Here is a 16,754-nt window from a genome sequence, read left to right as displayed (position 1 = left end):
AGTGGACAGTGTGATTTCACAGAAGTGTGATTGATTGGAGTTACACTGTGTTGTTTAAGTGTTCTCTTTATTTTTTGAGCAGCCTATATATGAAAAAAAAAAAAAACAACACAAAAAACAGTGTAAACCTGGCCTTAGTCTTCACTCCTCCTGTACTTTTCATAATATGCCAACTATATTACTACAGCTTTTGTTTTCTCTCTTCTCTTACTGTACACTCTCCAGTCACAGCTGTCCCACCCATTGTACTCTCTACAACAAACAGCCCTCCGTCTATCATAATCTCTACAGTCACAGTCTTTTCTCTCATTGAATCACGCAAAGATATCGTCTTACACCATACACTTTACAGCAAAAGTCTTACCTTCCATTAGGGTTGTGTTGGATTGTTTGGGGATAAATTTCACAGCTGCCCATGTCCTTCACAGCCAGCGGAAGTCTCTCTCCATCTTTAATCTCCGTTTCTCCCATGGCTTTCAGGTTAGCCTGCTGCACTTCAGAGTGCTTGGCCCAGATTATTTTTCCATTTGCATCCATGGACATTGCCGGTTCTTCACGACCCAACTGCAGATATAAGGAGAAGTGATATGCAGTCTAATTCCAGTTTTATGGGTTAAACAAAATGCCAAAATTAAGAAAAAGACAAAAAAAAAAAAAAATCGCCTACGAACGTGCCAGATATATCAATGTGGTACTGACTGTTTAATAAATCAGGCTGTCTAGTTTAAGTATAGATCAACTGTTAGTCTTAAAAGGAGATCTGTAGCGCTCTGAACTTTACCCCCTATCCGAAGGATAGGTGATGTTTTAGATTGCGGGGGGTCCGAGCGCTGGGGCCCCCCGCGATCTCCTGTACGGGGCTGCAGCAATGTACAGGAAAGGGGGCGTTCCGTCCCCGCATGACGCAGCAGCCGGCATGGCCCTCCATGTATTTCTATGGGATTCATGGAGGGGCTTGCCGGCTGCCGCGTCTGAAACACAAAAGCAAGGATTTTTATATTGGTGTTTTGGTGCAAACACCACAAGAAATCTGATGCATTTGCAATAGTTTCAAAAGCAGCCTGACGAAGCACCTAGGGGCGTGATACGGGCCGTGGCCCGACGTCTGAACTCCCCCGGATCCAGCTGCCACCTCCCTGCTCGTTACCGACCCGGTCTATGGATCAGCTTCCTATGCCTGTCTGACAACCAGAACGGTGAGCGCTCCGCTTTTCTTCTGTGTGGCATATAAATGTAAAAAATTGCTCAGGCAATAGACCTCACCTTAACAATGATGCTGCCTTCATCATATCCTAGGGCCACATTATTGGAGCCACGAAGACCAGAAACACACCAGACTCGCTCCATGCCATAGTTTAGTGTACTCTCCAGACGATAGGTGCTGGAATGCCAGATCCTTACAGTACCTAAAGGATTGTGAAGGTTTTATACAGAATGTAAAAACAGTGTATAGGCTTGAACTGTCCTATGAACATATTTCCTAAACCAAACAAAGGTAACCAAGTAAAAGTATTTTTCAGACTTCATGCAAGCATATAAAATGTTTTATTATGGGTGTACTGTACATATAGGGTACGTTCACACATGTATATTTTGCTGCAGATTCTGCTACTTATTTAAAAGGAAAACGGTCAACTGTGCGAGGGACGCTGATCAGTTTCATGCTTACCGCACCCGGATCTGCCGTGCTGTTCTGCCGTAATTTTTGGTATATGCTAATGAGTTGCTAACTGGCACAGGCCGGGCTAACTGGCACTCTGTGCCGCCTGCTATAGCGCCACCCAGCTCATCAATATTCCTCCCCTCTCCATTACAGAGCAGGAAGAAGAGGGAGAGGCGGAGGGGAGGAATATTGATGAGCTGGGTGGCGCTGCGGCAGGCGGCACTGACGTCAGAGTGCTAGTTAGCCTGGCCTGTGCCAGTTAGCAAGTCATTAGCATATACGAAAATAGAAGATTACGGCAGAACGGCGCGTCGGATCCAGGAACGGTAAGCATGAAATCAGCGTCCCCCACACTACCAGCCAGTACCGCGGGTTAGTGTGGGGGGAGAAAGCCGACAGTTTTCCTTTAAGTCAATGGGTATCTAAATCAGCAATGAATTATGCACATGTAACCATACTCTATATTTACAATACAATTTTCTTTTTTGTAGAAAATAGTTTCAGGAAACAAAATCATACACCCAACAATAACATATGCCAAATCCATGCTAAGAAACATGCTTACCATCTTCTGAGCCAGTGATGATAATGGGAAGCTCCGGGTGGAAGCTGACACAGGAGACATTCTGAGCATGACCCTCCAGAGTCTGGACACAAGTTTTGTTCTAAATAAATAAATAAATAAATAAAATAATAAAGAAATAAAATGTCTTTATACAGACTAAACAAGAGACATAAGACTAACATGCCACTTACTAGCATGCAAGGCTAACTAACCTGGTAGTCCCATATCTTGACAAGCCTGTCATCTGCTCCAGAGATCAGATAGGGTTTGTCACCTCCGCTATAATAGTCAATGCAGTTAACCCCTTTTTCATGCCCCTCTAGTGTGAAGTTGGGGGAGGAAGAGCCAAGTTGCCAAACCTGAAAAACATTAGTAGAATGGATACATAGCCCACAAAGATAAATCCACAGATCACAATTCATCTGGATCATCCAGAAGTGGTATAAGGTATATCCCCTACCTTGATGGTGCGATCTAGAGAGGCACTTGCAAACTGGTTGTTGTCCTTGGGGTTTATGACAATCTGCATGACGTAATGTGTGTGGCCCTCAAACACCTGGGAGCAGGACCACTTCTTCTCCCAATCCCATAACTTGATCAGCATGTCATCTAACGTAAAGAGATGTAACAATGTGGTTTTTTCTTTGCATTTCTCATGTATCTAATGGCATTCTAAGACACATCATATCTCTTATACAGCAAAGCATGTATATCTAAGAAAGAATTAGCAATTGTCATGGTATGTACTTGATGTTCATTATCAGGCGGCCATTTGTGACATGACAACACTATCGGGCGATATAAACATGGAGGAGTATGTATGTTTTCCAAGCAATAATGTTTACTTTTTTATGTAGGTCCATAAGGATGAACAGTGGACCAGATATACTTCTTGCCCCACCCCAGAAAAGTAAGCATACGGTAGTCTCAGACTGTACCAACAATTAAACAACTAAAGTTGCACATTTCTCACTGGATAAAAAATGTCACTCGTCAAGCAAGCCCAAGAAAGTTCTAGGCAGATGAAAGTTAGAGGGTTGAGCTACTATGAACACTTATGCCCTATCCACAGGATAGGGGATATATTGCCGGATATGGGAAAGAGGGAGTTCCGAACAATGGAATCTTAAAAACTCTTAAACCTCTTGTCAGAATGGAGAAGCAGTGTGCATACTTGAGCGCTGTTCCATTCCGTGTCTATGGGAGTACCAAAGATAGCCAAGTAATGTACTTCTATAGCACTCTAAAGACAAGGAATAGAGCTGCAGTTGAGACTGTACATGGCTGCTCTATTCCGACAGGCACTTTGGGAGTCCCAGCAGTAAGTCAGATTGTTAAGTAAAAAGACCACCTAGGATCAGGCCAGGAACCTATAGATCTTCAGTCTAACACTTGAGCTATTTCAGCCTCCTGCTCTCCCAAGATCAGACACTTATGCCCTATACTGTGGGTAGATGATAAAAGTCCATGGTGGAAAAATCCTTTTAAAACAGATAAAACAGTAAATCACTGTCCTTAATAAAGATTATGATCAAAAGTTAGTGTGGAGGTTGAAGTTGATGTGTCCCGCCTAGGCAAAAGGTGAAAGTAGAAGTGTAGCCCTAGTATGGAGGTAAAAGTTGATGTGTCCCCTTATTATGGAGGTAAAAGTTGATGTGTCCCCCTTATTATGGAGGTAAAAGTTGATGTGTCCCCCTTATTATGGAGGTAAAAGTTGATTTGTCCCCTTATTATGGAGGTAAAAGTTGATTTGTCCCCTTATTATGGAGGTAAAAGTTGATGTGTCCCCTTATTATGGAGGTAAAAGTTGATGTGTCCCCCTTATTATGGAGGTAAAAGTTGATGTGTACCCATAATATGGAGGTAAAAAATGATGTGTACACATAGTATGGAGGTAAAAGTTGAAGTGTTCCTCCTAGGCTTGAGCTAGAAGCTGAAGTGTTATCCCTAAAGTGGAGGTAAAAATTGAAGTGTACCCCTAGGGTGCAGGTACACAGGGTAATATATGAGAGGCCTGTATTGTCTGCAATTCCTAAAGAGGGAAAAAAACAAACAAGGGAATCACTTTTTCCACTCCAGTCTATAGACTAGGTAAACCATCATAATCAGAATTCTATAGTTTCTTTACAGATTTTACTAAATTTCCTTGGAATAATTTTTCTTCAGTGTTCAGCAGAAGCAATAATGCTAATGAACGTACATGAAGAAATTTACCCTCGCGGTTATATTTACACACACAATTCTATAAGAAAGATGCATTATGTTAAATAGCTCATAGTCTTACCACTGCTGGTCAGTATGTAAGGCTGGGTGGGGTGCACAGCAATGCATCGGATGTAATCGGAGTGCGCCTCGAACATGTGAACTCTCTCCAATGTATTGTAGTTGAACACTCGGATCTGCATGTCATCCTTATGGGAGAACACAGGTAGATGAGCTCAGTGACTTCATATAAACACTAGTGTACACAAAAACATGAACTTCATACAGTAACAGGGCAAACTTCTCATTTTAAAGGGGTTTTCCAAGCTTAAAAAATTGTTCCAGTAAATTGGATATGTGTTATAATATTTATTTAAACCAGAACTATTGTTTCACCTTTCACCTTGCCTATGTTTCCTTAGTCTTCTGTTTTTGTTCACAATGCTGCAGCAATAAAATGTAGTCACAAGGCATATCACTTGGTGAGATGTCAACTCTAGTGATGCCACCCCTGCAGCCCATGATCACACTGCTCATCATTGAAGCCGCGTTGTAAAACAAAGGTTGGCAGGGGATCAGAAACTGGGGCCAGGAGCCAGTGGGAGACTTGGTAGAGGAGTAAACCATTATTTATTCTAGCACTTATCCAGGTAACTGGTAATGTTATTAAAGCATGATAAACACCTTTTAAGCGCACATCTGATGTTAACCTGGAGGCAGGATGTGTGTGTAAATTTTACTGCAAGTTTGAAGCCCATGGCTACAATGACCAGGATACTGATTTGCTGGAAGTACCATGCAAATGTATATTACACACACATATCCTGCATGAAAGCTATCATTGAATGTACGCTTGAAGCTAAAAATCTAAAAAATACCGTCCAGTATCCATTTAACTTATAGAATGTAAATGGCAGGTCACATGATGTACCTACATCACTGATCCCCTGACTTCATCCACTTCAAACCAGTGCTAAACAGTAGCTAAAGGGAACACTACTGTCTGTTTCTGCACTTGTAATGGAGGCATTCAGCACCTGCGCAAAAGTGTATGCAGCAAGGGATGGCCAGAGAATCGGTCACAAGGGTAAATCCAGTTATCGCCACCATCTTGAGACATCAAACATGCAGACCATCGCAACCCATTTGTTTACGTGTGTTTTCCATGGGAAACAGAAGGTCTTAGAAAGATTTACAATTTCTGGCATTATAGAAACTGCAAAGGTTAAAGGAGTAGTCCAGTGGTCACCCAGTGGTGAACAACTTATCCCCTATCCTAAGGATAGGGGATAAGTTGCAGATCGCGGGGGGTCCGACTGCTGGGGCCCCCTGCGATCTCCTGTACGGAGTCCCAACAGCCCGCAGGAAGGGGGCGTGTCGACCTCCGCACGAAGCGGTGGCCGACACGCCCCCTCAATACAACTCTATGGCACAGCCGAAGCGCTGCCTTCGGCAATCTCCGGCTCTGCCATTGAGATGTATTGAGGGGGCGTGTCGGCCGCCGCTTCGTGCGGGGGTCGACACCCGCTATCTGGCCGGAGAGCCTGGCCCCCGTACAGAGAGATCGCAGGGGGCCCCAGCGGTCGGACCCCCCGCGATCTCAAACTTATCCCCTATCCTTAGGATAGGGGATAAGTTTTTGACCACTGGACTACCCCTTTAAGTGGAGGTGTTGCCTTTAGCAACCAGATTACGTTATTTCTTTGGCCAACTGCTAAAATCTGCAGCTTTAAATCCTGTGCATCAAATATGCCCTGGATACTGTACGTGTAAATACACTCTGAACAGAGAATATTAATCTAACTAGTAAGGAGGAAAACATGTTCAGAGGCAATTTGGGAAATAAAATAAGAGTCTGGGAAAATAGATGAATTGGAAGTTTGGCTTATTGGCTGCACAACCATGGCATGAATGGCTAAGAAAGTCCGGCCCTTTATTTCCAACAAGATGGCTGTAGCTGCACAATAACCGCTCAACTGTAACAAATTAGGGAAATTAGGGAACTTTACTAAAACCCTTAGGGCCTGTTCACACTACAGATTTCCAAGTAAAATTCTAGATTCCCTCAAAAGAATAAACATTTCATTCTTTCAGCAGAATTCGGCAGAGGAATTCCATTTGTTCAACGGGACATTTTCTGTGGTAAAATTATGTGTGAAATAAGCGCCGATTCCACGAGTTTGGAAGCAAAATTCCGCTCTGAATCATTCCGTACTTTCGACGGGCCCTTATTCTGTCTCATGTAAAAAAATCCATTCAATATCAGGGGGTACAGATTTATACTTACTGCTCCAGTCACTACCCAGTTTTTCCTCGCCACAAACTTTGCTGCCCTGACCGGCAAATCACACACTTCAAAGGTTTTCACCAAGGTCTGAAAGGGCAAGAACAGGTTTTAATGGACAAGAAAATATAGAGTTCTCTGTCTTGTTACAGAACCCTGTAATATGGCATTACCTGGGTCTCGTGATTCCACACACACACGCTGCCATTGTACAGACTGGCCAGCATCCATGGCTCTGTAGGGTGCAGGTCGACGCTCTTTACCCGGTCGGACCGAGCGGTCAGCTTCCTCTTGATGTCAAGTCGCAGAGGCTGCAAATAATAGACACATGAGCCACAATGACAATGAGAACTTCACCAAGTAACATTTTCTCACCAGCCGCATACAACATTACTAAACTATGCACCGTGCAGCTGAGAATCCAAAGAAAGTTTTAACTGTTAGGATTTTGAAGTGGATGGAACTTTTTGATCGCCTTTATAATCCAATTTTCTGGGGTGCAAAAAAGGCAATTCTGGCCTCTGGTATCTATCCCAGCGCAGAATAAACAACATTATAAAGGGAAACCCCCAAAATTGTTTTAAAGGACATCTGCAGCATAAGACAACTCATCCCCTATCCACAGGATAAGGAATAAGTGTCTGAACGCGCGGGGGGTGCGGTGGGGGGTAGTCCAACCTCTGGGACCCCCACATTGACGCTCTATGTGAGCGGCTAATGCACGTAGCATCGACCTCTCTGAGGTCGACGGTACACCCCCTCCACATACAGTTCTATGGGAGAGGAGGGGAGGTATGAACGCTGAATCCCCCATAGAGATACATGGAGCAGAAGTGTTGGCCACGACATCACGCTGCGGGAGAGCCACAGCAGAGTCGTGGGCCCCGTGCAGGAGATCGCAGGGAGTCCCAGCAGTCAGACCCTTATCCCCTATCCTGTGGATAGGGGATAAATTGTTGCTGCAGATGTCCTTTAAGAAAGTGGCATGCTATAGGGGTGGTCTTCTCAAAGAACACGGCCACTATGAAAAATGTACGGTGGGCTCATAACTTGTCACATGACATCTGAAGTAGAGGTGGTCTTTCATGGGCATTTTTTATTAATTTTTTTGAAAAATGAGAAAAGGGTGTGCATTTTCTTTTTTTTAATGGTGCAATTTTTTTAAAACTTTTTTTTTTATTCATTTTTTGCTTGTTTTTTATTCCCACTAGGTGACTTTACTAGGCAATTGTTTGTACAGTACAAAATTGTTTATACTCAATCCCCATGTACATTTTTGTATGTTGTATCCCACCACTAGAGGGGCATTTCCAGTTTATATGAATTGTATCCCACTACTAGAGGGGTAATAAAATCTCAAAATTATAACCCAGCACTAGAGAAGTAATCTGAGTGTATACATAGTATCCCACCACTGGAGGGATAATTTCATACAGGGCTGAAACAACTAATCAATTAATCGGAAACTATTTTCATAATTAATCGGTTGGTTGATTAGTTGGTTAGCCAATTTCTAAAGTTTACATAGACTTAGCGATTATCACTATGTATATATGTAACTGTGGTCCCTAAAAGCCCGTTTAGTGACCGGGGGGGCCCAGCACACACCATCTTCTGCTTCCTGCAGCTATATAGTGGGCCCCTGGGTGTCAGACTCACTATAGTTGCAGAGAGAAGATGCAAGTGGAGGATTATGTCCTGGGCATCTCTTCACTAAATGGGCTGCTGGGGGCATGAAGGATGGACAACCAGGGAATGTGCTGCCTTTCCTATCTGGCCACAGGTAAGAAACAGCGAGGGGGTATAGCCCTTACAAGAAAAAAAGAAAAGAAAATGATATTTAAAAGATTATTATTATATATAATAAAAAGATAATCCTCTAAGCCTCCGTAAAGCTCAGCAACCAGCCGACCCCCACAAACACTCTACACATCCGTTACCTAAAACACACGGAAGACCTTCAGTCCAATCCCCTCATTAACTCCTTCCCTAATCTAACTCACAAATTATCTTCTCCACTATAGTTATTTTTTTAGATTAGTAGCAGAAAATCTCTGTATGGACGCAGACATATTATGCTGGCGTCTGCACAGAGATTTTCTGCTAGGACCGCACAGGAATGCGCCGTCTCAGACAGCAACGCATTCCGCGCAGAGTCCGCAGAAAAAATGGACAGGTTAATTCAGGTTCATTTCCGCGGACATGGAAATCGGAATTTCTGCGTCAGAAACATCTGGTGCAGAAATTCTGCCGTGTGCACAGTGGAGCAGAACCCTGTTGAATTCAACGGGATTCTGCTGCAACAGAAACTCTGTGCAGAATTCCAAAGCAGAATTCTGCATGGAAATTCCGAGGTGGGAACATGGACTAATCATTAGTCGCAGCCATAATCCATCTCATAAATTGTATCCCGCCTCAAGAGGTGTAATCCCATCTCATATAAATTGTATCCCACCACTGGAGGTGTAATCCCATCTCAAATAAATTGTATCCCATCATTGGAGGTGTAATCCCATCTCATATAAATTGTATCCCATCACTGGAGGTGTAATATCATCTTACATAAATTGTATCCCATCATTGGAGGGGTAATCCCATCTCATATAAATTGTATCCCATCACAGGAGGTGTAATCCCATCTCATATAAATTGTATCCCATCACTGGAGGGGTAATCCCATCTCATATAAATTGTATCCCATCACTGGAGGGGTAATCCCATCTCATAAATTGTATCCAACCACTGGAGGGGTAATCCCATCTCATAAATTGTATCCAACCACTGGAGGGGTAATCCCATCTCATAAATTGTATCCAACCACTGGAGGGGTAATCCCATCTCATAAATTGTATCCAACCACTGGAGGGGTAATCCCATCTCATAAATTGTATCCAACCACTGGAGGGGTAATCCCATCTCATAAATTGTATCCAACCACTGGAGGGGTAATCCCATCTCATAAATTGTATCCAACCACTGGAGGGGTAATCCCATCTCATAAATTGTATCCAACCACTGGAGGGGTAATCCCATCTCATAAATTGTATCCAACCACTGGAGGGGTAATCCCATCTCATAAATTGTATCCAACCACTGGAGGGGTAATCCCATCTCATAAATTGTATCCCATCACTGGAGAGGTAATCCCATCTCGTATAAATTGTATCCCATCACTGGAGGGGTAATCCCATCTCATAAATTGTATCCCATCACTGGAGGGGTGATCCCATCTCATATAAATTGTATCCCACCACAGGAGGTGTAATCCCATCTCGTATAAATTGTATCCAATCACAGGAGGTGTAATCCCATCTCGTATAAATTGTATCCAATCACAGGAGGTGTAATCCCATCTCGTATAAATTGTATCACATCACTGGAGGGGTAATCCCATCTCATAAATTGTATCCCATCACTGGAGGTGTAATCCCATATCATTAAAGGGGTACTCCGGTGGAAAACTTTTTTTTAAATGGACTGCTGCCAGAATATTAAACAGTTTTGTAAATTACTTCTATTAAAAAATCTTTACCCTTCCAGTACTTTTTAGCAGCAGAATGCTTCAAAGGAAATTCTTATACATTTTTTTTGTCTTGTCCACAGTGCTCTCTGCTGACACCTCTGTCCATGTCAGCAACTGTCCAGCGTAGCATAGGTTTGCAATGGGGATTTTCTCCTGCTGTGGACAGTTTCTGACACGGGCCTCAGGTGTCAGCAGAGAGCACTGTGGACAAGACAAAAGAAATTCAAAAACAAAAGAATTTCCTCTGTAGCATACAGCTGCTAAAAAGTACTGGAAGGGTAAAGATTTTTTAATAGAAGTCATTTACAAATCTGTTTAACTTTCTGGCACCAGTTGATGTAAAAAAAAAAAAAAAAAAAATATATGTTTTCCACCAGAGTACCCCTTTAACCTCTTCAGGACGTGGGGCGTATGCATACGCCCGTGGGAATTCCGGTCCCCGCCGCTAGGAGACAGGACCGGGATGCCTGCTGGAATTATTCAGCAGGCATCCCGGCACATCGCCGAGGAGGTCCTGACCCCCCTCCCCCCCACCCCATGTCGGCGATCGCAGAAAATCGCATGTCAATTCAGACATGCGATTTTCTGCTATTCCGGGCTGATCGGGTCTCTGGTGACCCGATCACCCGGAAAATAGGGATGGTCAGAGCTGTCAGAGACAGCCCCATTCATCCTAAGGGATAGGAACGAGGTCGCAGTGCTGCGATCTCCTCCTATCCCCTGCCATTGGTCAGAAATGAATTCTGACCAATGACAGCGGAGGACAGTGGGTTGCCAAGGAAAATCCCCGTTCTGCCCACCCCTGGATGTCGGGCAGAATGGGGAGAGAAGATGGAGGCCAGGTAACTGCAAAGAAGATGGCGTGGGGACCACAGATCATCGGAGACATCAGCGGAGATCATGGCGCAGGTAGGGAGGCAACGGTGGGGGGTGAAGGAAAGTTGCAGTAAAGCGATCTTTACTGTGGCAACTACTAGAAAGGCTGAACTGCAACTCCCAGCATGCCCAGACAGCCAACGGATGTCTGGGCATGCTGGGAGTTGTAGTGTTGCAACATCTGGAGGGTCACAGTTTGGTGACCACTGTTACAGTGGTGCCCAAACGGTAGCCCTCCAGATTTTGCCAAACTACAACTCTCAGCATGTCTAGACTGCCCAGGCATGCTGGGAGTTGTAGTTCTGTAACATCTGTCCCTTCAGATTTAGCAATTTTCATGACATTTTTGAAAATTGCTGCTCTACTTTGAAGCCCTCTAATTTTTTCAAAAAGCAAAAGTATGTCCATTTTATGATGCCAACATAAAGTGGACATATTGTATTTGTGAATAAAAATAAAATTTATTTGGAATATCCATTTTCCTTACAAGCAGAGAGCTTCAGTTAGAAAAATTCCAAATTTTCATGAAATTTAGGGATTTTTCACCAAAAAAGGATGCAAGTAACGCCGAAAATTTACCACCAAAATAAAGTAGAATATGTCACGAAAAAACAATCTCAGAATCAGAATATTCTGTAAAAGCGTTTTAGAGTTATTAACGCTTATATTGACGGTGGCCAGAATTGCGAAAAAGGGCTCAGTCCTTAAGGTGAAAAAAGGCTGCGTCCTTAAAGGGGTACTCCGCCCCTAGACATCTTATCCCCTATCCAAAGGATAGGGGATAAGATGTCAGATCGCCACTATCCCGCTGCTGGGGACCCCGGGGATCACCGCTGCGGCACCCCGCCATCATTACTACACAGAGCGAGTTCGCTCTGTGCGTAATGACGGGCGATACAGGGGACGGAGCAGCGTGATGTCATGGCTCTGCCCCTCATGACATCACGGCCCGTCCCCTTAATGCAAGTCTATGGCAGGGGGCGTGACGACTGCCAGGCCCCCTCCCATAGACTTGTATTGACGGGGGCGGACCGTGATGTCACGAGGGGCGGAGCCGTGATGTAACAATGCTCCGGCCCCTGTATTGCCTGTCATTACGTGCAGAGCGATCTCGCTCTGCGCAGTAATGATAGCGGGGTGCTGCAGCAGCGGGACGCCGGCGATCTGACATCTTATCCCCTATCCTTTGGCTAGGGGATAAGATGTCTAGGGGCGGAGTACCCCTTTAAGGGGTTAAGTGATGGCATTTGCTTTCTGATTAGCAGAGGCCCAAGGGATCTTAAAAATGAAGGGGAGGAAGCGCTGCTTTAGTGCTGCGCCCCCATCTAAGTTTTTCCATCACAATTTCCCCACCCCTCCAAGTCATGCAAGTATCTGTAGCCATTGTGAATGGGGCACAGTTGGGTGGTGACCACTGTGCCAGGATAACATTAGCCCTGCATCCTCTGCATCCTCAGGATCAGTGGGACCCCCACTAATCAGAAAGTTATAACATAATAGCAATATGTTATCGCTTTGTAAAAAAAAAAAAAAACAACATGGTTGCCATCACTGCTTTGCCACTCAGCTTTCCTACATTGCGAATGGCAAAGCAGTCTTAGTCACACTATTCCACTGCACGGATCTAACATTAGTGTGGAAGTGTTTTACATTGACCTGTTTACACTGCTGAATTTCCGTGGCGGACAGAGTCAGGAATCAAAGGTGACGGTGCAGGTTCCCGCAGTCCTAGAGCACCGATAGACATTGGCAGCACCCAGTATATCCAGCTGAAATATTTTTGGGCAGATATTTCATAGCGTGAAGGGTAAATTCACGAGTACCAAACGCCACAAATATATGCACTAAAACATAACCATTTTTGGTTTAATGTTACATCTGTTTTTATACTAAAGGCTTCTGCGGTATACGTTTATATAGGACTGCATATGTTTTAGTTGTTTATATGTAAGACTGGCAAAAAAATATGTATATGTATATATATATATATATATATATATATATATATATATATATATATATTTATACACACACACACACTACACTTCTGGGGGGGGGGGGGGATGTATACATCTGTATATGATTATTTGATGGTTCAGAAAAGGGGATATACCACCAAAGGTCCAATCTAAACGTATCCCCTGGTGTATACTGTATTATGGAGGTGGAAAGCCTCCTACTATGGAACAATGCAGAGATTGCAATACAACAACTCCCAGCATGCCAAGACAGCATGCTGGGAATTGATCAATGCATTACTGCAATATTCCCCAAAATATTGGGGGAAACTACAACTCCCAGCAGGCCCAGACAGCTAAGGCTCTACAGCTGTTGCAAAACTACAACTCCCAGCATGCCCGGACAGCCTTTGGCTGTCCGGGCATGCTGGGAGTTGTAGTTTTGCAACAGCTGAAGGCACCCATGTTGGACAACACTGCATTATTTAGTAAGCTGCCATTCAAGAGTATGGAAACGCTGGGTGATAAACTACATAGCATTGAAGCAAATACAACTATAGGATTGTGATTAAAGCACTGTATGTCATGAGATCTAGGAGGAATAGACAGCACAAGACAGGGATCTGGTTACAGAACTGTAAGTCCCAGCATGCCTCGTCCGAAAGTGTACACAAGAGTTCCCCTGATATAGGGAGTATCCTCTGGGGTATCTTATTCCGCAGACACTCGGTATATACAGCCGACAGCCCCCGGTCTTCAGTCCATCGCCCCCCAGCTTCACTCACCATGTCTCCAGTTCCCCCTGGTCTCTCTACCTCTGACTGACGTGGAGCTTCCGGGACTTGGGGCAGATGTCGCGAGATTCCAGCACTTCCGCTTCCGGCCGCAGAGCTTAGTACCGTTGACGTTGCGCAGCCATCTTGTGGATGGCATTGTGGGGAGATTCAGTGACGTGGCTGCAGCGGCATGTTGCGGTTGGCACTGGGCTGACATGACGTTTGTTCCAGGATGTGAAATCTGTCACCGGTCATAATAATTATCTATCACAAAAGAAGAAAAGCTTTACTGACAAATAATAGTTATGGGACTTGTATTTACCCCTTGAGGACGCCGCCAATTGTGTGTGTTTTTTTTTCTTCCTGGTCTTTCAATTTTCCATGCACAGACCCAAATGAGGCCTTGTTCTTTGCACCACAAATTGTACTTTTTAATAATCTCAATCAATAACAAAATATACCGTGAAAAAAAAAAAAAAAAAACATATATATATATATATATATATATATATATATATATATAGAGATATATATATATATATATATATATATATATATATAGATATATATATGAGGGATCGACCGATTATCGGTTTGGCCGATATTCACGATTTTGGACATTATCGGTATCGGCAATGACCTTGCCGATATGCCGATAATGCCATGCCCCCGCCGCCTCGCCTCCCCGGCCAGAGACCACTGCCGAGACCACCGCCGCTGCCCCATTGCCTCCCCCATCCCCGGTTTTATAATTAACTGTTCCCGGGGTCAGCGCTACTTCTGGCTCCTGCGGTGTCCTGCGCGCTGTGCAATGACGAGTGACGTCCTCAACGCGACATCACCGTCAGTGCGCACAGTGACAGCAGGTCGCCGCCGGAGCCAGAAGTAGCGCTGACCCCGGGAACAGGTAATTATAAAACCGGTGATGGAGGAGGCAATGGGGCAGCGGTGGTGGTTGGACTAGGGAGGACAAGCAGGGGGAGAGAAGCAGGCGGCGGCGGTCTCTGGCCCCGCAAAAGCCGCTGCAGTTCATTGATTTAAAGCGCCCGCTTTAAATCACTCATCGGGGGGGGGGGGGGGGGGGGAAGTAGCTGATAACTTATACTGGAATATCAGTATAAGTTATCGGCCTGAAAGGTCGCAGATTATCGGTATTGGCCCTAAAAAATCGATATCGGTTGATCCCTAATATAGATATATATATATATATATATATATATATATATATGTATATACTTGTGCGGGCAAAAAAAAATATATATATATATATTTTAACTTTTGGGGGCTTCAATTTTGAACTTTTTGGTAAAAATTACACCTTATCTTTATTATGAAGGTCTGTAAGATTATGTGGTGTCTCAGTACAGGATATAGTCCAGTACAATACTTAGGCCCTGTCAGGTTGAGTCCCTCTGTGTCCAAGGGGCCCTCCTGCAGTGTCTCCCCCATGGTGTTGTATATATGATGTATAGTGTTATATGTATTATGTATTACCTTTATGGACCTTTGAGTTAGTCACATGATAATGTGGTCACATATTATATTTATATGTTTTGTTACCCAGAGAGCACCAGCCAACCAGGTGACCTGCAGCTTGACCTATGGGCTCCTTACTCAGCCCCCCTTTATAAGAGGGGGAGGTAATTCATTCTCTGCTGAGGTCAAGTCCAGTCCAGACATCTCAGAGCCAGTGTCCAGCACATCTAGAGGCCTCAAGCCTAAATTACAGCCACAAGTCAGTAAGTCAAGTCATCTCTGTCTGCTGTCACTATCTTCAGTCAGGTCAAGTCTATTATAGTCAGCGTGGCTGTGCTAAAGTCTGTCAGGGTCACTGCAAGTCCCAGCAAGCTGCAAGGTCCTTCTGTGTTACTGGTCACCTCTCTGGGATCCTGGCCTAGCTGTAAAGACTGTACCATCTGTCTACCTAAGTAAAGCTACTGTTAACCTAACCTGGCCTTGGACTAATATTACCCTGCCTAACCTAGGGATAGCAGAACTACCTTCGGGTGGTTACTTAGAAAACCACGCCCTGGCATCACGAACATGTAGGGGTTAATAGCATCTGCCCCTGGGCTACAACATCTGCCCCATACACCTCACCTTCACACTCTGTGTCTCACCATAATTGCAACGAAAACCAACTTATATATACGTTTTATTTTATTTCACTACTGTTAAAAATGATACATTTTTGTAGTAAAATGAGTATGATTAAAATTGTCCTCTTCTGATCCTATAACTGATTTATTTTTCCTTATATGGGAATGTATGAGGGCTAATTTTTTTCGCCATGATATGTAGTTTTTATTAGGACCATTTTTGTTTTTGATTGCCTTTCATAATTTTTTTTCCTGCTGTATGAAGTGACCAAAAATCAACAATTCTGAACTTTGGTACAGTGATCCCCTGACTTACAATGTCCCCGAAATACGATGGCCTCTGAGAGGCTATCGCATGTTGAAGGCAGCATCAACATACGAGTCTTTTGTATTTCGGGACTATCGCATAAACGGCTATCCAGCAGCGCAGACTGCAGCGCAGTGGGTGACACTTATCTGTACCTGCCGTTCCGGACGGTCCTCTTCAGGCTCCGCTGCATGGCCGTCGCTCTCCTTTGTCGTCATGATGACGGCAATGGAGAGCGACGTTCCAGGGCAGCGGTGACGGTCCGGAGCGGCGGGGACACGTTAGCATAACGTCTATTATTGCACGGATCCCTCAACATATGATGAATTCAAGTTACGATGATTCATTTGGAACCAATTACCATCATATGTTGAGGAATCACGTTTTCTTATGTCTATGCCACTTACCATACCATGCTGTTTAATTAACATTATATTTTAATAGTTCTGACATTTACGCACATGGCGATACCACATATTTTTATATTTATTTTTGTTTACA

The 16,754-nt window shown here is 44.0% G+C and overlaps 1 protein-coding gene and 1 long non-coding RNA gene across 5 annotated transcripts in view; one reads left to right on the top strand and one right to left on the bottom strand.

Annotated features, from left to right (window-relative positions):
* Positions 1 to 13,982, bottom strand: part of COPB2 (COPI coat complex subunit beta 2) — a 30,324-nt gene extending 16,342 nt beyond the window's left edge. The window contains exons 1-9 of the mRNA XM_056564537.1: positions 13,857 to 13,982; positions 6,888 to 7,025; positions 6,718 to 6,804; positions 4,513 to 4,639; positions 2,689 to 2,837; positions 2,441 to 2,587; positions 2,229 to 2,328; positions 1,264 to 1,406; positions 365 to 564 (exon numbers count right to left, since the gene is read on the bottom strand). Of these exons, the coding sequence (XP_056420512.1) occupies positions 365 to 564; positions 1,264 to 1,406; positions 2,229 to 2,328; positions 2,441 to 2,587; positions 2,689 to 2,837; positions 4,513 to 4,639; positions 6,718 to 6,804; positions 6,888 to 7,025; positions 13,857 to 13,859 (1,094 nt within the window). The 5' untranslated portion in view covers positions 13,860 to 13,982. The remainder of the gene's footprint in view (positions 1 to 364; positions 565 to 1,263; positions 1,407 to 2,228; positions 2,329 to 2,440; positions 2,588 to 2,688; positions 2,838 to 4,512; positions 4,640 to 6,717; positions 6,805 to 6,887; positions 7,026 to 13,856) is intronic.
* Positions 13,983 to 14,053: 71 nt separating this feature from the next.
* Positions 14,054 to 16,754, top strand: part of LOC130361484 (uncharacterized) — a 58,125-nt gene continuing 55,424 nt past the window's right edge. For all 4 annotated transcript variants that reach the window (XR_008891017.1, XR_008891016.1, XR_008891018.1 and 1 more), the window contains exon 1: positions 14,054 to 14,190. This is a non-coding gene — a long non-coding RNA (uncharacterized LOC130361484). The remainder of the gene's footprint in view (positions 14,191 to 16,754) is intronic.

Source organism: Hyla sarda, chromosome 3, assembly GCF_029499605.1.
Source record: "Hyla sarda isolate aHylSar1 chromosome 3, aHylSar1.hap1, whole genome shotgun sequence".
NCBI lineage: Eukaryota > Metazoa > Chordata > Amphibia > Anura > Hylidae > Hyla > Hyla sarda.
The sequence above is the reverse complement of the archived record's forward strand: the minus strand, read 5'-3'. Positions and strand labels throughout refer to the sequence as shown.